Source organism: Pteropus vampyrus, unplaced genomic scaffold, assembly GCF_000151845.1.
Source record: "Pteropus vampyrus isolate Shadow unplaced genomic scaffold, Pvam_2.0 Scaffold2, whole genome shotgun sequence".
Classification (NCBI taxonomy): domain Eukaryota; kingdom Metazoa; phylum Chordata; class Mammalia; order Chiroptera; family Pteropodidae; genus Pteropus; species Pteropus vampyrus.
This window is the reverse complement of record NW_011888783.1, coordinates 7,029,350-7,052,833: the sequence shown is the minus strand read 5'-3', so window position 1 is coordinate 7,052,833 and position 23,484 is coordinate 7,029,350. Positions and strand designations below refer to the sequence as shown.

The 23,484-nt window shown below is 33.9% G+C and overlaps 1 protein-coding gene across 1 annotated transcript in view; it reads left to right on the top strand.

Annotated features, from left to right (window-relative positions):
* Window positions 1–23,484, top strand: part of FSIP2 (fibrous sheath interacting protein 2) — an 87,791-nt gene that overhangs the window by 38,601 nt on the left and 25,706 nt on the right. The window contains exons 14-18 of the mRNA XM_011359918.1: window positions 53–110; window positions 3,660–3,696; window positions 5,890–12,276; window positions 12,322–14,800; window positions 16,618–23,436. Of these exons, the coding sequence (XP_011358220.1) occupies window positions 53–110; window positions 3,660–3,696; window positions 5,890–12,276; window positions 12,322–14,800; window positions 16,618–23,436 (15,780 nt within the window). The remainder of the gene's footprint in view (window positions 1–52; window positions 111–3,659; window positions 3,697–5,889; window positions 12,277–12,321; window positions 14,801–16,617; window positions 23,437–23,484) is intronic.

The window sequence follows — 23,484 nt, the reverse complement described above, 5'->3', positions numbered from 1 at the left end:
ACTGCTGGGGAAGGATACAGACTAATTATAATTTTCTTTTTCTGATAAATAGCACATCAGGCTCCTGCCACAGCCCAGGGTATTTTCCCTGCTCGTGTTTTCTCAAATCCGTAAGTATATGAGAAAATTAATTTGTAATTATAAATTAATATTTTAATAATTACATGAGTTCTATTCAACAGTGAATGGTTATCTGGGATACTCCATTCTTGTAGTATCTAGTTCTACTTGGATTCAGTGAAAATTATATCTTTTGAAAACTCTCAGCACTAAGCCTAATTTGTAAGGTAGACAACAAAGTGAATGTTCTTCTTCCTTCTCTATTTCCTTATCCTCATTCTGATTCCACACTTCCCCTATATTTAGTCTTCATGCCACGTTCAAGTGTGTTCTACCAAGACCTCTTCTTTTCAGATGATTTTTCAGGATCTAGACTTGTCTCTTTGCCTTTCTCCCCTTTAACATATACCAGTCTTTAGGCTTTTTGAAATTATTGGTTTCCTAAGGATGGTAAGTGAGGTTACTGTAAGTATTGATGACTTAATCAGTTATTCCTCTCTCCTAAATGGTATTTGTAGTATAATCTAAAATAATGCTCTCTAATGATGGAAATTACTAGTCTTTGGAAAAGAAATTTTGGGGGCCTGAGGGTTTATCATTCCTCAAACCTTGGTGGTTACCTATTCTAATAGTGTATGGTCTTTTAGACCTAATACCGTCACCTTAAAAACAAAATCAATATACCAAAAAAAGGTCCAAGACAGACTTTACAAGCCCCAAATTCTTATGAAAATGGTTGGGTAAAGTTAAGTGGTGTAGGATGGTAAAAAGTGTTGACATATTCAGACTAAGCTTTCTTGGAGGAAAGATTTTGACTTTAGGACTGATGGATATCAATTTGACTGACTGATTGAGAATTTGTAGGATACATAGCGTTATAATAGATGCAAAAGGGAGGAAACTGACTAGTCCAGTTTAAAGTAATAGAACAAAGTGGGAGAATAGTGAGCATGTGTGCAAAATGACCTTTTGAAAAATTTACTGAACATAAATTTTTATTTAGTGAAAATATAAATACCTTCCTCTTTTTAAAAAAAATTAGAGGAAGCTCATAATAATGTCTTAATTCCTTCCTTTTTATTTTCCCCCACCCAAGATCACAGAACTACAGAGTCACATGAATATTTCATAGCAAATACTGTGGATACTCTTTCATTAAAATCTTAGCTAAGATAAATTACTATGCATGACCTAGAGCTTCTTCATCATTCCTTCCCAAATTGACATTACTTTTAGCTGAACTCAGGCATACTAACATCAGGTCAGACTACAAACAAAATACAACTAACAATACTTTCTGGTATAACTTTATCCATCATACGTATATAAAATTATTCTTCTAATTTAACTCCAGATGTCATAAGACTTTACTGTAGAATCATCACATCTGTTCTACCATCCACATCCTACTCCTTTGTTGCTTAGTTCTAATTTTTCTAATGTTAATACAAAATACATATACAGAAAGATTTATAAAATAAACATGGAAATTCAAGACCAAAAGAATGAAGATAAAGCAAATATGACAGCAATGGGAATAAACAAGAGTTGCAAAAATTAGTCATTGCACTTCCATAACAAGTAAGTTTGTATTATTGGGATGGAATGTGTAAAGAGCAACAGAGTTGTGCTGTAGACCATGGTCAGAAAGTAAATCAAAGTTTATTTATTGGGTGACATTAATAAATTGTCATTTATTGACATGATTTGGAGGGGAGTAATTATGGTCGAATTAGCATACATGATGGATAACTCTGGCAGCGATATATAAAAAAAACTCAAAGGCAAGAAACTAGGTACCAGTTCTAGAGGTCCAGTGGCCTGTACAAAGACTTCATTTTGGAATAGAGAGTAGGCCCAGATCCAAAAAACTTTAAATGAAAACTTATTTATCAAACATTAAATGAGAACCTACTGCATTTAAAGAATAATGCTAGAGGTTAGGCAGATACCATGAGGTTTTGTTTTGTTTTTTTTTTTCCAAGGACATCATGCAGCTGGAGAAATGGGTTGGAAATAGAGCTATTTAAATAACATGAATCTCATCGTTCTTAGCTAGATCAGCCATTTGTCTTGAATAAACATTTTCTGGAATGCCGAAAGCCTTTAGTTAACTTTCAGGGATTTGAAAACTATGAAAAAATTTTCTAAGAAAAACATTTCTTATAAAATTATGAGGAAAATAACTATTTTTTTCCAGTTTACCCATTACTTTTATGGAGGAGTTTCTTACTCTACTGGTTTTACTGATTTTTTAAATCTGGTTATTATGATTATTTTTCAGTGGTCTTCACTGAAGCTTTCTCAGTTATTTGGTTAATTTTATTCTTAAGTCTTTGCTCTTTGTTTGGATCTATATGCATGTCTTGGGGGAAAAGAGCCTATTGGAGAAAAGTATCCATCAAAACATTGGACTTCTTGAGTTCCATTTGATGCCTATGCTATAATGTAAAGAGAACAGAAAAATGAATATGGGAGAGTTAGGTTACAGGCTATCTAAAAGTAGGTTAACCTAAGAAACCAGATTCTAAAAAAATAAGCAAAGCCAAAGATAGTGAACACATAACTGACATAAGCTTCCATGCTGGAAAAACACTCGCCTAAGTATGGACTGTTGGATTATCAAGCCCAACTTCTGAGCTGAAATCAGTGAGGTTTTCTTTTTCTACCAAAATTTAGGATATAATTTTTAGCCTTAATGTTTCTCATAATTGAATTTTAGGCTTTGGGAAAATCAAATTTTATAATGTAAAGTACAGTCCTAGAAAACATGAAAAAGGAGTGTGAATTTTCTCTTAAGTGGGAAGAAGATAAGTAAAGGGCCCATGTTGAAATGCATGAAAATAAATACTTTACATTTGAAATATATAAAAATAAATCAGAAATACAGTCTTGGATCTTATTAACTGTTTTGTTATTCTATAATTTTTCATTAATGAGTTGTTCTTTTATTTGTTACAATTCAGAAAACTATGTTTTTTATATCATTAGTTTGTGATGACAAATACTTCTAATTAGAACACATGAGAGATTTTTGTCATACATAGAAAAGGACTACACGTCAATTAGTATTGAAAATGGCTAGAAAGCTGATTTTAACCATAGTCGAATAACCATCCATATTCCTTTCCTACTATATGATGAGACTGTGGGTGGGACTGTGGGATTTGAGTTAAGTAAAGGATTATCAGAAAGCTCTGGTCAGATGCCTTGCTACCTCATGTCTTTCAGAAGACAGAAAGGACTAGCCCACCCTCTCCCTCCAATTCTACGCCTTCCTCAGGGCCCCACAAAGCAAGCATGGATAAGGTTGGTCAGAAATAGAATTATCAAATAGATATGTTTTTTTGCAATAGCTACAATTCTACTCCTCTGAGTAATAAAGCATGTGAGTCAGTAAAGAATGGGTGGGTGGAGGAGTTGAACCAAAATGAAGTTTATTCGTCCTTTTGAATTTCCGTAGAAAAATTCTCAGATATAAAAAGAAGAAACTGATTTAATGATTATAAATTTTGGAAAATTAAATTCTTGACCCTAAGTAATAATGAATATCTTGACTCTATATAATAACTATATATCAACTTTTCCTGACTTTACAGACAACAAAATCTTCTACAAAATTGCTTGCAAGAAAAAGTATGTATCTAAAATCCATTGATAAAGCAACATATTAATGATATTTTCTAATGTGTCATAATAGAAAAAATCTGTGCGTCAAATAATGAGTAGTCATCTATTGATATTAGTCACTCTTTGATCTTTTCTTCTTTAACTTTTACTTTTAGTTATTTCTTAGATTTTACAGGGGTATAAAGTTCTTATCAAAAGATATTGTTGGCCATTCAGGAAGGAGTCTTCATGGGAATAGAAGGTAGAGTGGGGAATTAAGGGACCTAGCCATTATAAGAAAAGCATAAAATACCACAAACCCATCCTATCCTAGGAAGTCATTAAGTGACATGGCGTTGCAGACTTGGCTGGTGAGCTAGGATGCCTGGGTCTAGCCATTTTCATAGTAAGGGACCTGGTCACTCAAGAAAGTCACATAAAAAGGTAGCTGGTCACCTATGAGCTGAGACTTGGAACAGACAGATAAGAGGTTATATTTGTAAGTCCCAACTCTGGATCTAGTCAGACTAGCACATATTCTGACATACATTTTTACAAGGACACCTGCTCAACTCATAGAATGTCACAAATATAAAAGCTTTGATGCAAGGGAATATTTCTCAGTTTAATATTATAATGGAAAGCAACTGAAAAGTAGGTTCTATATACCATATTTCACTACACAGAAAACTTTAGAACTATCTCTTTTTCACATATCAAGGTTGGAAACACTTTCTCGCACCTCGCCTAAGAATAATTGTGTGTTGTTTATTATCTCTGATTATAAGAAAAATAATATATATTGAATGTTGTAATTTATATGTGTAGTATCAGATTAGAACAAAAACTATGTTAGAATTGAGGTTTTATTCTTAAATTTTTTGATTTAAGATGTGATTATATAAGTATTATACAATATATGTTGTCATCCAAAATATGTTGTATAATTGTCTACACAGTAAGTAAAAAAATATCTTTAAGAGATTTGGTGATTAAAGCAGAATAAATTGGCTTTCCCTGGGCTTCCCCCAAATACTCTCAAATGTGTCAGAAGAGAGTATACTACATAGGTATTAATATTTTTTGAACATTGGCCTGAAACATGAATAATGCCATGCTAACTTAAAACAATATTCAAGATATGAACAGCCCCATTACAAGAATCCTATTGTTTACCCTGGTACCTACAAACCAATCTTATAGGCTTTGCTGTCAATTACTGTTTACAGCCTTTATGTCTGAAGAGTAATAACAATTTTAAAACAGACTACTTAGTTTATTGTAGGCAACAGAATTTTTGTAAGCCCAAAATAGATTTTCAGTAAGTAAGCAGAGGTATGTAGAATTCTACAGATGCATTCGGTGTTTACTCTTGGTCCAGTTTAATCTGTGACAATACTATTGACCACTAAGGAAATTTGGTCCCTCGGTTTTCATTTTCAGCTCCAATTAAGGAATTTTCTAGCTTCAATACTCTTGCTCTGCCCTCCTGACTCTTTAAGATACAGTTCTAGCTTGGCCCTTATTTTCCATCTAGCCAATTGGTTCCTACACTGCACTATCTTTTCTCAGCCTTCCTATCTAAGACAGTTTACCCCAATGCTCTAAGGATACATAGCCATTCAATCTCCACAAAGCATTAACTTTTTTGTTGCCTCTCAAATAATTTTTAACTGTTGTCAATTAGCTATAGTCATTTCCATACATATAGATCGCAGGCTCATCACTGCATCTGGGAATAGGGAGGAGAAATGGCTTATTTTCCATGCTTACATTTTAGCTAGACAGATGCCTCTCAAAGTACCCAAATGTTTTAACCGTATCTATTTTGAGAAGTGCTTTGTTAGAAATAATATACTGTATTTTTAAAATAATTTTACTGGGTCATAGACACTGTTTCTTCTTGCCAAAATACATTATGATTCTAGACATCAATTTGATGATGTTTTTTCTTTTTTATCAAAAAGTCTTATATCTTAGCAATAAATGTTGGGGGGGTGGGAAAAAAAAACTTCTAAAGGAATATGAATCAATGGCAACTTGTATAAAAATACTTTACTGTATTACAGAATAAACCGACTTGAAATTAATCTGAAATTCTAAACAGATGGTATCCAGCTATGCATTGTTTGATTTGAAAAAATAAATGTTACCTTCTGTCCCAGAATAGAATAAGTTGTTACATGATTTTCTTTTTGTTCCTGCTTGCTTCCTTTCCAGGTAACTTCTGAAGAACTGAATAATATAATTCAGAATATAATGACCTGGGTTGTGGCTACAGTAACCAGTATATTATACCCAGCCATCACAAAGTATGAAGAAAGGTTACAAAATAATGCACACCCGGTGTCTGATGACTCTGTCCTCTCTTCGGATAGTTCAAGTTTCTGTAGCACATGCAGTGAAGAGTTTACATATGGAAGTTACACATCTGCAACAACTAAAACATTTCAGGGAGAGCCATGTGCATTTGCAGTTGACATATCAGTAAGGCAACCACCCACACATTTAAAACCACCTTCCGCCCATGTGGAAAGAGCAGTTGAAAAACCGCATCACAAGAAAGAACAAATTATAACATCTAAACTCAAATATGATAAAACCGACATGATATATGCATACCCTAAGCTCAGAAGTTGTAAATCTGATAGTCATCTTTTAGCATCGCTTGAAACAAGCACAAAAAAATCTAAGGATGCTACCACCGAAACAGAAAGCTTAGAGAGTCCACAGTTTTCTAATCAAAAAGAAAAAGCCAGGAGTGAAATGAAGAATTTAAAGAAGATTTTTGTTAACTTTAAATGTCACTTAAAAGGGGAAACTGAATTGATTTTAGAAAGAATTTTTCAAGAAATAATGTCTGATTTAACACAGGCCATTCCCTCTATCTCTTCTGTCACTGCTGAAGTTTTTCTTGACCAAAATGAGCCTGAAAAAAGAGACTTGCTCTCCAATGTCGATATCTCCTCAGTAGCTTCAGAGATAGTGGAAAATATGCTTGAGAAGCTACATTCTGCAGTTGAAAAAAAATGTGTTGAAATGTTTTCACAAGAAGATTTGTTAGTCGATACAAAACCAAGTTTAACACCCAAGGGAGAATATCTCACTCCATCAACTGGAAAAACTTTAAAAGCTTCAATTCCTTATACTATGGGACCCATGTGTGATATTGCAGAGGATATGGTGCATGTCATTTTACAAAAGCTGATGACTCTTGCATCTTGTAAGCAAGATGAACTTCCTCATCTCGAAGAGGCAACTAAACATTCCTATCAGCACCATATGACAGACCCAACATATACATTCCTTAAAGAAGCTGACAAAAAGAAATGTAATCTTGAACCCGATGAAACTAATTTAGCTGTTAAAGAAGAAATACAAAAACTAATATCAAATATTTTTTCCCAGTCTACTTTGGTTGGTTATATAGAGGAAGCAATCAGCACTATACTAGGATATGTACAAACTGAACTTAATAATGAGAGACTTATTGCATCTGAAGAAACAGTAGCATTCCTTCAGCTACTTGATGATATCTTCACTCAGCTACATCAAGAGCCAGTAAAAGCAGATGTTAAAAAATGTAGACACTCTAAACTGAGAAATCTTTCTGATACTGAAGAAAAGTACAGACTAACTGGTACTAAATTATCTAGTGGTCCAAAGTCTAGAAAACCATTTTCACCTATTAATGTTCCTGGTATGGTCCTTTATTCTGAAGATGATAATGAAGAAATAGATAAAATTGTGAAAAATGTACTTGATTCATCTTTTAAAGATGAAAAGGTAAAATCACAAGAACAGAATCCTGAGCATTGGTTTACAAAAGGAAACACTTGTTTTGAATCCGGAAGAAGTAGCAAACAACCTATAAAGCCTCCTTCTCAAAGAAGCAAAGTTGCATTTTGTGATAAGGAATTAAAGACTGAGTTACCATCTTTAAATAATAAAGAAATTTTAAAGAAAAACCCCTGTTTGGATAAAGACATTTTAATTTTCAGCCAAGACCAAAAGCATAAAATACAAAAGGCTTCAGAAAACATAGTTAAAAGTATTTTAACAGAAATGCTCAAGGACCTAACTTCTGTTCCTCCTGGTCCTTTAGGTCATAAAACTGGCAAAGAAGCTTCAGTTCTTGTTTCAGAAAAACCTCAAGGACTGTCACCTCAAGAATGGATGGACCAGATGTTCTCTGTGTCAGAAATTAATACAGTGGCTCAAGAAATAATGGATGCCGTGTTAAATATACTTCATAAGTCATCAAGCTGCATTCCCAATACCAGCAAAAGTTCCACTTCATCAGTTTATCAAACTTCTCTCGATAGTTCTGATACTCCCCACATGGTCAAAGAAGCATCAATTAAAGAGCCATTAAAAATATGGTTTGACAGTGAAAGGAAAGTGAAATATTTATCTTCACTCAACTTAGATCCTGCAAAACCTTCCCTGGTAAAATCTGAAGAAAGTAAACCTAAGCCTATAGATGACATTACTGATAAGATCATTAATACGGTTTTTAAAAGGCTGAAATTACTCATTTATCCAAAATTGCAAATTGGCTTCAAACCTTCACCTGCAGAGCAATCTTCGCTACAATCTCAACTTAGTGCTTATACAACAAAAGTAGTAAACATTGTTTTGAGTGCTATCCAGAATGAATTGGAACTCAATAAGAAAGACCTAAACTTTTGGGGAGAAGACCACACTAAATCTCTCAAAGGTAAAGGATATTTTGCTGACACTGATAAATTGGAATCACTTGTCTCAAGTCTCAATGATGACATCATGACATCTCCATTATTAACTTATATTTGTGAAATGTTGTCAAGTGGACATTCAGATCAAAGCAGTATTTTACTCCCTTCAGATAAATCAAGGCCTACAACTTATCGATCTGACAATATTGAAAAACAAAACACTTTGCCAAGTAGGCAGGATAAAAAATCTTTTCATGACGATTTGTCTACTCCATGTGCTCTCCATAGTGTCTTTAAAGGAAAAGATCTCAAAGAGAATATCAGATTGCAAGCACTAGATAGTATTGGAGAAACACTGTATGAAATGTTATGTAAGCTCATAGGAGCTCATTCTGACTGTAATCCATCTTGTAGTAAGCTAAACAGAGAGAAGATGAATGAGACTAAGCAAAGAGCTACTGAATTACATTCTAATATTCAGCTCGTTTCCAAAACAATTTTGGAATATATACTTGCAAAATTATGTAGTATTGACATGGATACCAGTTTTGCAAGTTCTGGAAATAAAGATGTCTCGGAGTCTCTTGATATTGACAACCTATCATTTGCTTCGATTATTGAGGAAATGGCCAAATGCACTGACATAATCTCCAGCATAGTTTCCAGGATGATGGTTCAGGATGGTAATAAAGCGGCAAGTAAAAGCAAGGCAAAAATTTCTGCTCCTGTGTCTGCAAACACAGGGAACACAAAAGAAATACATTTAGATAAACTGAAATCTGTAGCTTCAGATATTCTTAATGTAGTTTTTGCTAAATTGGAAGGATTTGCCAATGGAAATTTAGAAACTCTGGATTCTATTACTGATGGAAATAAAAAAAGCAATAAGATGGATGTAAAATGTGAAAGTTCCAGTGTTTTTACAGACACACATGAAGAACTATTACAGTCTACTTTATACATGCATGCAAAGAAGGTAGCAAATACTATTTTGAAAGCTATTCAAACAGAATTAAATATGAACTCATTAGATTTGTGTACAAATATAAAAACTCCATCATCTGAGAAACGAATGCTTAAGAATATAGTCAATTTAATTTTAGATGCAGTATCCTTAGATATGTTTAATGAAACTGAATCTGAAGAGAGAGGTATTGAAACTTATCGATACAGGCCAACCTATGGAAATTTTCTTCCTGGAGGAGCTGAATCAGATTCATTTCTAGAAGATGCTGCACATACAGAGAAAGAATTCACTGGAGAGAGAACATCGCTAAGAGAAGAAACTAAATCAGATTCTCTTAAACAATGGGTTCTAGAAAGAACCTTAAACAAAATTGAAGTGAAACTCAAAGAACCACAGAAATCTCCAATTGTTCCTATTATAAGAAATATTTTGAATGAAATTTTTCAAGGTGCTTTGGTCAATCAATTAAATGTGCTTTCTCTCTCTCACTCTCATTTAAGTGGCATCCCTCACAACGCTGATGATCCAATTGCTCAAACATCTATTCAATTTATAGATAAAATGATGGGTCCTTTGGTGTCTGAAGCAGATGTAACCACAGTGGCAAATGATGTTATTAGAACTGTATTTCATAAACTTTATTCAGCTGCCATGACAGAGGGCAATGCAAGTAAAAACAGGTATAAAACTATCACCTTTTCAGCAAATGTTTCTTTTCATGAACACACTTATGGAGAAAAGTCCTCTGTTACTGTGCTGGACAAGAATCCATGTACTACTGTTCAGTCCAGATTCAATGTTAATCAACAGGTCAAAGTAAATGTAATTGAAGATATTGTACAGGCAATATTAACAAATCTAGAAACTTTTGCTACCTACAAAGTAAAATCCCTTTTTTGTCACCAAATCAATTTCACAGTCCCAGGGACTTTAGCCAATGATTTGTATTCTGATGATCAATTTTCTAGCTGCTCAGTGGATCATATTGCATCAGAAAAGTCCAGCTCATCTCAACTCTCTTTAAATAAATTAAATACGTATGCAACAGAAGTGGCCAGAAAAATTTTACAAAGAATCAAACACGAGTTAGACAAAGAAAGGGAAAGTCCTTTCCTAACTCATAACATTGTGGTTCCTGAAGGTATTGCAAGCCAAATTGTTAACACAGTGTTAGATATTGTATCATCTAAAGGCAAATATGACAAAACCAATTCTGACAAAGCGATTAATTCAGATCAGCAAGAAGGTATTATTGAAAAGATGTTTAATAAGAATGAATACCGAAAAGTACTTCAGTTTCAAATACAAGATACCATTGAAGATATTTTATGTGATATTTATGAAAAAATACTGTATCAAAATAATCTTTCATTTGCCACACCCACTCTAAAATGCAACATAGCTAGTAAACATTCTAGAGCAAATTCTGAAATGTACACTGAGGGTGCACATAAGATTATTCCAAAACCTTCGGTTCCTAAATCAGATGTCATTTTGATATCTAGTGATTTAGTGGATATTGTTCTTCATAATCTCAGTTCTGCTGTTATGCTTGGCATAAATGCAGAAGATCCTACTTCAGCACAATTGCCCATTACCTTTTGTGATATGTTGCCACAAACAGAGTGTCAACAGCCTCCTTTTATGGGGTCAAAAAGTGAAAGAAGAACAGAGTGTTTTTCATCTTCAAATCTGAAATCAGTTTATGCTGATGATAGTCCAATAACTGTAGAAGAGAAAGAAGACACCAAGAAACCTGTTCCTGATCCATTTGAGGAAAATGCTAACTTCATTACTAGCAGTATTTTTAACCGATTAGAATCTTTTGCCACAGAAAGAATAGATTCATTAATCGCTCTAGATTTCCAGCCTAAAGAAAAGTCATTTGTTAGCCCAGAACTGGAAAATCATAAACAAGATGACAGCATCTTTCATGAATCAAGCCAAATGGAATCAAATGTGGATGTCCTGAAAGTATCAACTGAAAATATTCCCAGCCAAGAGTTCGCAGATTCCACTTTTTCCAGTTACAGAGAAGAATTTGGACCTACAATTCATCTACCACAAACTAGTCTTAAGGAATATGCTGACATCATTGCCAGTGTCATTTTGAAGCTTATTAAAAATGACTTGGACCTAGAAATCCAAAAGGTGTGTCCATATCCAAACAATATTTTATTCCAAGAAAACATCGTTGTGAGTGAAATTGTTAACAGTATCTTAAAGATTTTATATAATAAAATACCTGTAAAGAAAATCAGTTTTTACTCAAAAGACAATCCTAACTTATTTGCACAACTAACTGTATCAAATGAAATATTGCCGGGACAAACAGAGCAGGAAGAAAATATCAAACTATCTCTGTTTTCAAAGTATCCATTAGAACAAAATCAAATGGCAGCAAAAAAGGAAAGCCAGAGGATTGTTTTGGAAGAAATATTTATGAGAAATGGAGAATCAAAACAAAAAGAAAAAACTGCATTGCTTGGTGCAGTAGAAGAAGTTTTAAATAAATTATATCAAAGAATAATGGAAATCAGAGGCCATTTGCCTTCATTTAATGAAATCCCTTCCTTTATATCTAATTCTAAAATCAAAACATCAGATGTGACACAGTCACATATTAACAGTGTAGCAAATGACATAGTTGAAAGGGTTTTGGAGAAAATGTACTCTGTAGTTGTGACATCATTATGGAAAAGTAATAAAAAAGAAGCATCTGACAACAACGATACTTTACCCAAGAAACCATCGTGTGCCAGAGAAACTAATCAAGAAGGAAAAGGAGGTAAATCCCCTAGATTTGTGATGCCACACGTTTATCCTTATGCAGGCAAGCAAAATGCCTCTCTATTGGAAAATAGTTTCATGCAATATTCACCACTGCAAGTAGGGGAGGATTTAGTCCAAATAGCTCTCAATAAGATCGCAAATTTTGCCTCAGTTTATCTAGAAGAGACCTCATCCCCTGAAGGTGGTTCTGATGAGTTACAACCTCTAAGGCTACACAGTTTTAAAGTGAGCCCTAAGGGCAGCCCTCAGCCAGGTTTAAAAACAAGTTTAAAAGCAAGATCGAAAGTTACTCCTTTGCCTAAATTTAGAACAAAACTACACCTCGGACCTAGTGGTGCTAAAGCCAAAAGCAAGACCAAGTTAGGTACTGGAGAGAAGACTCTTAAAGACAGGCAGTCTAAGACTGCCATTGGGCTGCCACAAATCCTGTCAACAGGAGATGCCAAAAGCTTACTGGAAATGAAATTTCCCATTTCGGAAATGAATTTGTGTGCCAAGGATATAATCATCAATATCCTGGAAACAATTGTGAAAGAATTTGAAAAGGTGAAGCAAACTAGAGAAATGGTAAATGCGAAAGATTTACCATCCAATCAAGTCAAGATAGCAAATAATATAGTTGCTACAGTTTTGCAAGGATTATATGCTACAAACAAGCACAATTTGGTTAATCCAATCAAATTCTCATATTTGGATGATCTCAAACTTTCACAGGGGAATACAGGTACAGGTTCTCTTGCCAAAACACAAGCATGTTTTTATTTGGAAAATGTTTCTTCACAGCTAGAACAGATTTTTCCTAAAGACAGTATATTTAAAAAAATGTTTGACAAATGGCAAACAGAATCAAATGACATGGAAAGTGAAAAATGTAAGCTACTGATGATAGCTGAAAATGTTTTGACTGAAATTTCAATAAAAGCAAAACAATTAGAATATTCTCTTTCACTTTTAAATTTGCCACATCTTAAGGATCGTGAAAGCAGGTTCCATAGTCGTGTTAAAGGAACTTCTAGAGCTGAAGATACCAAAGCACAAATTAATATGTTTGGAACAGAAATTGTTGAAATGCTATTTGAAAAATTACAGCTGTGCTTTCTGTCTCAGATGTCCACTCCAGACAGTAAAGAAACTCTAGCAAGTAGGAAAGAACATATTACTACTAAAAGTAAATATGGTTTTCCAATCAAGGACATCCTCAGCAGTGTGCCAATCTATAACATGAAGACAAAAGACCAAATTTCTTTGAGCTCCAGCAAGCAAATTGTTCGAGAAATTATAGAAAGGGTTTTAAACATGTTAGAGTCATTTGTAGACTTGCAGTTTAAACATATCTCTAAATATGAGTTTTCTGAAATAGTGAAAATGCCTATAGAAAATCTTTTTCCTGTTCAACAGAGACTATTAAGCAAAAAGATGTTGCCAAAATTACAACCACTGAAAAAGTTTTCTGATGAATCCAAGTCACGTACTATTATTTCCAAGGAAAATGCACAAAATACTCTTCTACAGGTCCATTCATTCCATTCAGAATTATTTACATATGCTGTTAATATCATCAGTGACATGCTTGGTATAATTAAGAACAAGCTAGATAAAGAAATAAGCCAAGTAGAAACATCTTCAATTAGCATATCGAATGAGAACATTGTAGCAAGTGAGATCATTGGCACACTGATAGACCAGTGTACTTATTTCAATGAGTCTCTGATCAAAAACCTTCCAATGGAAAGTTTGTTCCAAGGAGTCGAAAATACGTACATCGTTAATCAGGTTGAAATAGCAACTAATATGAAAATGCACATGTCAAAGTTAAAGGAAGTTAGTCTTGGGAATAATCGTCCACAAATAAGTGTACCTGGTTTGGTGTTTTATTCTGAGGAAGATATGAAAAATAAGTACAGAGCTTCATCAAATTTATCCCCATATGCCACAGCCTCTGTAGAAAACACAATTAAAAGCACAGAGCCAATGGAAAGACCTGATTCAGAAAATATATCATCATATTCTATAAACAAAGTACAAGACTACAGCCTAAGGGAATCTGATTCTGGTCATTTTGATCAAACCATGAAAGGAAATAGCTCCCTTCCTGAAGGCAGTGTCTTACAAAAACTGTTTAAGAAAGCAAATGAATCTACAGAAGCAGCCTTAAAGCAAGTCATGTCATTCATAGAAATGGGAAAAGGTGAAAATCCAAGAGTGCTTCATTATGAGATCCCGAAACCAGTTGTTGAGCCAAACCAAACTCATACAACTGTTTCTCCACTCAAAATATGTTTAGCTGCAGAAAATATTGTCAATACTGTGTTGTCAAGTTATGGTTTTCCAAGTCAAACACACATTAATGAAAGCATAGAAACAATGAAACCATTTTTCATATCAAAGCAAAACCCTGAAGAACAAAAGAATGAGGAGATAAGTTTGCTTAGAATGTGGAATAAAAGAATCAGCTGTATACCTGAAGATGAAGAAAAAAATCTTGAAGCCAGCAAGGGAGATTTTTCTTTATTGCAAAAATGGGAAAATAGGAGGTACCCAAAGATAAAGACTCTGAAGGAATTTGAAGTCATTGTTTTTGCTGATCATGAACTGGGTCCAAATGAAATTAACTTGGTAGCAAGACATGTAACCACATCTGTGGTCACATACTTCAAGAACTTCAAAACTAGGGGTAAGCAAAAGATAACTTAATTTAAAAGTTGGCATAATTTAGAAAAAAATTCAGATATGTTTAAATCTCCTGTCTAAGAAGCTACATTTACTGTTTTTCTAAAAAATAGCCTTAGAGGGTGGGGTATTTAGTACTACTTAATATATCAGGATACTAGAAAAAAAAGTTAAACATTCACATTATTTGAGTCTGAAAGGAGTCTGTTGCTTAATTTCCCATATCTGTAGATAAGAGAAAATGAGACATTAAAGCAAGGGATTGATTGAGCATGAGGTATGAGTTCCAAGGAGTTTTTAAAATTCTTGTGTATGACTTCTTTATAATCATGCCAAATACACAGTTAATTGACTGAAGGTTAGTGATTTATCTTTTCAAGGTGTATGGTTGAAGTCTTTGCCATTAGTAGTCACTGTTTTTAAGAACAGTGGTATTAAACTTTTTGTTTTGTTTGCATTGCAGTATTAAATTCCTTTTAGATGTAATACTCTAAACTTATTCCTAAAAAGACATTTTCGCTCTCTTTCTAAGAAGGCTTATCTGTATATGTTAGATTGAACCATATGTAATAGCCATTTTTGTATGTCCAAGTCTTTTAATTATTGGCTACTGCATAACATTGAATCTAATAATACTATAATAGCCCTGAACTGGATCAATAATTCTAGTTACCAGTGAATGGTTGCTACATTACCAGTCCAGATATATCACTAGCCCAACATTCAAATAGCAGACCACATACTGCTAGTTCTAACATGTGCAGGAGGAGGTCATTTCCCATTTTTAAAACTGGTATTTTTTCAAGGTGGACAAGTATATACCTGCAATTGCAAGCTCATAAATAGAATTTCTCTGAGGATAGCCTAATTGAACTTAAAGAATCAATAAAGAAAAACAAGCAAGAGAAGATCCATGATTCCATCCCATTGGTACTTGGCTCTCCTATCAAATCAATTCTCTATTCTTAGATATGTCCAAAGCCTTTCAGTGATTTCACTCATTTCCTTCTTCTACGTGGAATATTCTTTCCTCACTCCCTTCATCTCAATATCGCCAAATCCCATTAAGCAGTCAAAGCTCAGATAAATGCCTCCCATCTCCACAAAGACTTGTCTGATTCCACATGTATAGAAATAATAAATGATTAGGTTCTGAAGAAGTTTTGAAAAAAGAGTGTATTTCTATGGCTACCGTGCCAAGAAGCTGGCCATCCCAAGCAGGTATATGATGTATGCAGTAAATATTCTGTTGAATAGAATAGAGTCCTAAGTCTGGCTAGTTTGGGGACAAATTTTGTGACAAACTGTCATCTAGGAATTAAAGTACTATGGACATTGTCATTTATCCCTGACCTTTGTGGAGTTAGCACACTTTTATTTCAGTCAAATTCACAACTCTTTAGCTTCCTAAAAGTAATACATAGCACAACATTAAATGTTTTGACTATTTTTTAAATAATTATATGAAGTCTCTATAGACTACTCCAGACATGCTAGGATGTAATAATCATTTTTTTTTTGCTCCAGGATTTCCAGGTTCTTAGAGCCCTTAACCATCTAAACAGGACAGATTATCAGCACTTGACTTAGAGATTTGAATTCTTCAGGGTTATTTTCTCAACACTCTGGCTAAAATTAAGATTCCACAAGGTGGGAAATAATACAAGAAAACTTCATTTCTTTCTTGGCTAGGTTTTTCTTTTACTTTAGTGAAGTGTTCCAAATATAAAATTCATATGTAAATAGTTAGCAATATATTGAATTTTCCATACTTCCCTAATGCATGCTAAAAATAGTAATGGTAATGTTTTCTTTTTTAAGTTTCCAGTGAGAAGGTGTCTATTGTTTCAACACTGTCAAAGAAAAAATATGAATTAAAACAGCCTCTAAGAAGCATTTACAATGATTCTTCACTTTATCAATTTTGTGAACATCTCACTGAGTCTGTCATTTGCCATTTAACTAGAAGCATTTCTGATAGCACCAAAGATGGTAGAGAAAAGGAGAAAGCATGGGGAAGCCAAAATGCAGCATTTAACAAAATTATTTCAATTGATTCTCAAGTGTTTGAGAACAGGTCAATTTCTATTGGAGGACTTGCTTTAAGTATTTCTGAAATCATTACTGAGATCCTTTTTAATAGTAACATTATAGAGACTGACATCACACAGCAAATGTTTTCTTTAAAAACAAAGTACATTTACTGCCCAGAAGTAGCTGCTGCTGACTTTGATAATCTCTTTCAGGATCTCTTAATAGGAGTAATTCAAGTACTATCAAATGAAATAGGAATAACTCATCACCTTGAAAGTAATGGAAGAAATAAATCATTTTCCATGCTTAAAAGCAATAATGTGTCCATCTGCAACAAAACAAATACAATGGAAAGACAGATAGATGGCAGAGATTTGGAGTCATCTACTCATCAAATTGATCATCTCATTCAAAAAAATAAATTAAATTATCTGGCACAGAAGTTAGACCATCTGGTTGGTAGCCTAAAAACTCGTGAATCCAAAGAAGTAGTTAATAAAGTTTTTAATATTGTTTTAGATTTATTTTTACCAGATGAGTACCCAGGTGAGGCTATGCATTCTGATAAAAAAGCAAGAACATTTTTCTCATCCTCGAACGATCAGCAAAATAATAGCATAATTGGAAATAATTTAGGGCTCACCCCAAAGTCGGTTTTTCTTCTCAATGTTGTGTGTGAGAAACTTATTAGAACACTTTTGGAAAAATGCACAAACACTGTCTTCCTTGATAATGGCCCTCCTTCTGATGAAATATCAGCGGAAGAATGTCAACTTCTAAATATACTTCAAAGTGTAGAAGATGAAGAATTTGATTATTGTAAGGGAGCAATGGACTGTGAACAATTTCAAGGAGATTATATGTCAAATCTTTTGGAAAATCTGGCAGAAATGGATCAAGACTTATTGTCATCTGACACCATGCTTAATGTTATCTCCCACAGCTTGGTTAAATCATTGATGGACAAACTATGTCACAGTATACAAGTCCCGCAAAGTCCACCTTTTGTAAACAAATATTTAAAGTATAGAACAAGAGACATACCATCTAGTTTCAGAAAAGCAAAAAAGCCAGAATTAGCAGAATTAGGACAAGGTAAACATTCTTTAGGATTCATGAGTTATGACAGTACTGTTTTGACAAGATCCCTGAATAATCCCAGTGTGGTTAACTCTAAAATACAAGCACCATTTGGCAAGAAGTGTTCAGCAAATTCCTCTTCTGTGTCACTCCTTAAAAGACAAGGAACAAAAGATATGGACATAATCACTATCCATAATAAGCCTTATACAGGGGATATAAATACAGGTGTTTATTCGGCCACATTTCTGGAGGAAATAATTTCAGAACTGTTTTTTAATCTCTCTACTTCACTGTTGAGAAAAAATGAAAACATTACCGAGGGCCAACTTAATGAGAAGAATATATTATTTGTCAACAATGTAGTGAATGAGTTTAATAACGCGCAAATCACTGTTTTACGGAATGCTGAAGAAAAGCTGTGTTTTCCACCAGTCCATAGAGAGACTGTTAGTAGGATTGCTGACTCTGTTTATTATGATGTTTTTCAGAAATATAAATTAAAAGTGACTGGCGGAGCTAATCTGGCATGCGATAATACCTCAATAACAGAACAAATAACTAACGGCATATTGTTAGAAATTTTAGACTATCAGCTCCCACCTGGCTTCAGGGAAAAGCTCATACCTAATTCATATTACCCTCTCAAAGCTGAAAATATACTGCAAAAACTTCAAAATAACCTGAGAGAATTTACTTCCAAATCCAGGTCTCTAACAGGCTATAGCACCATGTTTTCACACTCATTTTTAGAAGATGTCATCAAAAGACTTTTATCTCAACTCATTTCTCCATCTAGTAAGGCTTCCTCTTTGGGAAAAAAATATTTCAAGAGTTCAGATTTTAATGAAGTGTCTACCTGTATAATAAATAAGGTTATATCAGCCATTTCAAAACATAAAATATGGTTCACTATATATGATAATCAACAGCTATGTACAGGAAAAAACCTACAGAAGATGGTGGATTCTGTTTATAGTAATATTGTGCAAAAGTCTGGCTCTCTTGTTTCAATACAGAAAAGTATAGCCAGCCGAAACCCAATTATGGTTGACCGAATAGCCAGTTTTATTATCGAAGAGATTATTGAAAATCATCTTCAACCATTTTTGTGTAAAGAAGGTTTGCCTCGTCCAAATACTCCATTGGATGAAATATCAAACATGGTAAAACAGGTTCTCAGTGAAGTCATAGAGTCAAACAGACCCGGAACACCATCACCCTTAGGGATTTACCCTGATAAATTTGTAGGAGAAGTTGTTACCAGACTTTTATTGAAGATTTTCAGTCCAAAGCATAACACTGAAACTGAGCTGGAAAACATGACACAAAAAATAGTAAACTCAATAAATAACCATTTTGACAAAGCTAAAATTCACATTCCATGTGATGACAAAGAGCAGTCTTACACCTTTTTAGATACAGACATTGTGGATGAACTCGTCACTTCAGTTTATAGAAATGTTTTAAAACAGCATGGGCTAGACCCTGAGGTTGATAAAGAGTCTGAAGATAGTGAAATTTTTGTGGAAAATATTACCAATTTAATTGTAGCGGCTATTTCAGATTACCTTCTTCATCCCCTGTTTTCTGGAGACTTGTCATCTTCTTCCTATTCTATTTCCACAGCCGAGAATATTGTTCAGGACATTATTAGTAACATCAGTAAATCTGGCAAGACGAGTCAGAGCTTATCGCCTTATAACACCTTGTTGCCATATGCATTTTTAGAAGACATGATCAGAGTACTATTGTCTAGAATCTTTCCTTCTGCATCTAACAATGTTGCAGACAGAGAAACTCCAAAAGATAGATCAAGAGTGAATTTCAATGAAATTGCTTCAAATATAATCACTGACATTAGGAGGAAAATTTCTCAACATGAAATTCTATTTTCAAAATATGAAGAAGAAACCAAGTTTGTTTATTCAGAAGATGATGTTCAGCATCTCGTTGACTCAGTATTCAAAAATATTTCACAAAACTCTGAGTCTCAAGAATCAGTTGAGCAAAATATCACAAGCGGTAATGATGTTCTTATTGATAGAATAGCAGGATTTATCATTAAACATATCTGTAAACAACATCTTCAGCCATTCGTGGATGGAAAGCCACTGCCTTCTTCATCAAACACATATCTCGACAGTGAGAGAAGGCAGTGGTTTTATGCCAGTGTTTATTCCTCAACTTTTTTGGAAGATGTGGTCTCTGGGGTTTTAAGCAAAATATTCCACAGAGTGTTAGGCATTGTACAAACGAAATCAGTAACAGATTCAGAAGATGAACTGTCTGATAAAGCTGAAAAACTCATACATCTCATCGCAGAAGAATTCTCAAAAGCCCAAGTTACCATTCTAGAAAATGCTGAGGAACAACTGTGTTTGCCTCCAGTGGAGAGAGATGTAGTGAAAAACATTATTGACATAGTGTACAGCAATTTTTTGCAAGAATATGAAATGGTAATAATGCCCAATACTGATTTTCTAAATGATACAAAGACATTGGCTGCAAGGATAACTAAAATTATCCTGGTCCAAATTTTCGATTTCCAAATTCATCCAAATCTTATAGAAAAGCTTCCTTTTAAGTCACACTCCAAACTAAATACTAATGTTTTGGTAAAGAGAGTTCAATGTGACATTACTAAATCAAGACTCCGAAGACAGGCATCAACAATATATACTACTATGTTATCACATGCCCATTTGGAAAAGATTGTCACTCAGCTTATATCTCAGATGAATCCTCTGGCATCCAGTGCAGAACACCCAGATATTTCTCAATCAGACTTAAGTAATACAGTTATGAAACTGATAAATGAAATCATGTCGATAATTTCAAAACATGCAATATGTATTATTAAACACGGCAATGAAAAACAAAGTATGATTTCAGAGAAAGATATCCAGTCTATGGTTGATTCCATTTATGCTGATCTTTCACATTCAAATCTATACCAGTCTCTTACGAAAGATAAAAAGGGTATAAGTAACATACCTGTATCAAAAATAGCAAGTTTTATAATAAAAGAAATATTTAACCATCACCTTCAGTCATTTTTATCTGGAGAGAAAACTTTCCCTTCAGCTGCAGTCGATCAAAATTTTAAACAGAAACCAATAGATACTAAACAAAGAGAGCTGTCTTTCATTGTAAACTCAGCTGTCTTTTTGGAGGAAGTAATTTCTAAGCTTTTATGCAAACTCCTTTATGCATTCTCAAATAATGCCTTGGCTGCCGAAAACCCAGATACAGTAAAAGCCAAAATTACTGACATACTTACAACATTAGTAAAATCAATTGTTCTGGAGTTCACCACATCAGAGATTTTAGTTGCAGATTACATTGATGATGATATGTGTTTTTCAGAAGGATATAAAGAAATGGTTCAAAAAACAGTCAACTTAATTTATGAAAAAATATTAGATGAATATCAATCTCTGATTCAAGTTTATAGAGCTATACAAAGTGACCCAATTTGTTTTGGAAGGAAAATATATCATTTGCTTTTGGAAGAAATTTACGATTATCAGGTACAATCATTAGTTGCAGGAGAATTAGTGTCTTCTTCTTATTCTTCCCTTCAAGCTGATAATATCATCAGAAATGTGCTCAGTGTCATCATGAAGGATAGTCACACCTTGCCATCATGTATTACAGTGCTGCATCGGTCTCTTTTAGAAGATATGATTTACAAGCTTATAGTGCATATCTTCCCTTCAACTGACACTAAAAGTGAACTAAAAGAAGAAGAGGTTACACCAGATTATGAGTTTGTGGATGCAACTTCAAAACTGACTGATGAAATTATCAAAGAAATTTATGAACATGAAATCCGTCTTGCCACAGCAGAGGAGAATGCAGAAAGTGTGCAGTTGGAAGCAATTGAGAATTTGGTTGACACTATATGTAATAATATTATGAAAAGATCTGAATTTCAAGCTGAAGTGCAAAAACAGGCAGACAAAAAAGGAGGCTCATTCCTCAGTAAAATAGCTGGTTTCATTATGAAGGAAATCATGGACCATCATCTGCAGCCATTTTTACGTGGTGAAGGATCACCTTCCCATGATTACGATCACACATCTGTACTTATCACACCTGATAAAGAAAAGACACAGACGTCTCTATACTCAGCTGCATTTTTGGAAGATGTAATCGTTGACCTTGTTCGCAAATTTTATTCTCTTCCAAGTAGTACTAAAGATTCTAAGAAAAAAGAAATGCCAGAGACAGATATAATGGGTTTGGCTATAAAGTTTGCAGACTCTCTGATTGGAGAATTTAGGAAAAGTGAAATTAAAGTTCTACCAAATGCTGAAGAGATGTTTTCATTTCCACCAGTTGATAAAGAAACAGTTGATAAGATATCTAATTTTGTATATGATCAGTTCATACGAAAGTGTGAGTCTACTGAAATTCAGAAGGGTGATAAAAGTAACATTGTGATAGAAACGATTGCTGCTTTAGCCCAGAAGGCAATTTCTGCTTTCAAGATTCAACCACTTTTTTCAGGAGACTGGTCTTCCACCTTCTTTTCATTTTTAAATCCAGACAACATCACCCAAAGAGTTCAACACCTACCACAGAAAACCTCTACAGAGATAAACAGATGTTTAAAAGAAAATCATCTCACTTTACCAGAACAATCACATAAACACGCATCTCTAATCTCAGACCAGAAAAATTTGTCAAACACTTTAGAAATAGATGGAGGTAAAATTAGTAGAAAGGAAAGTTTCCAAACTGGGGAGACATCAATTAAAAATGGTGATGTCCACGATCTGGAAGTTACCTCTGTAACTAGCATTAAACTGTTATCAGGGTCAGCTATAGGTACAGCAAATGGAAAGAAAGAGAATGAAAATAAAATGGGAATTTCAATTCAAATGTATAAAGGGAATGTATCAAAAGTTACTTATCCAACTACTAGTGTGCAAAGTAAAGATACTCAGAAGCCAGATTTGAGGATAACACTTAAAAACAATGAAGTTGAGAAGAAAAGTAAATCAGCTTCAAAAGTAGCTCCTGATGATAAAGAGTATGAAGAGGAGGAAATACCTAGACCAGATTTTGAAATAAACAATGAAAAGAAGATTGACAAGACAAGAGAAAATTCATTTAAAAAAGAAGACAAGCTTGCTACGTTATCTTCTTTAACATCCAAAGCAAGAAATACTGGGACCGCAACAAAGAAAACTGAGGAAATAATAACCCAAAAGCCAAACGTTAAGGACAGAAAAGATACTCCACCTCTAATAAACAAGAATCGGCAACAATTCTCAGATTATGAAAGTGTTCAAAATGTCACTGAAAATATTTATGATAATATCTTAGAAATGAGCATTCCTCAAGAATCATCACATTATTCAAATTTCCCAAATCCTTCAAGTGATACATTTCATGTAGTTCAAGAGGTTGGTAAGGATGTTGCACAGTCTTTTTCAACACAGGATTTATCTCTCTCGATTAATAAAAATCTCTCTGTCAAAGAGAAGAAAGAAGAAAAAGAGAAAGAGAAAGGGAGTGAGAGAGAGAGAGAGAAACAGAAATATGGAGAAAGAGAGAAAAAAA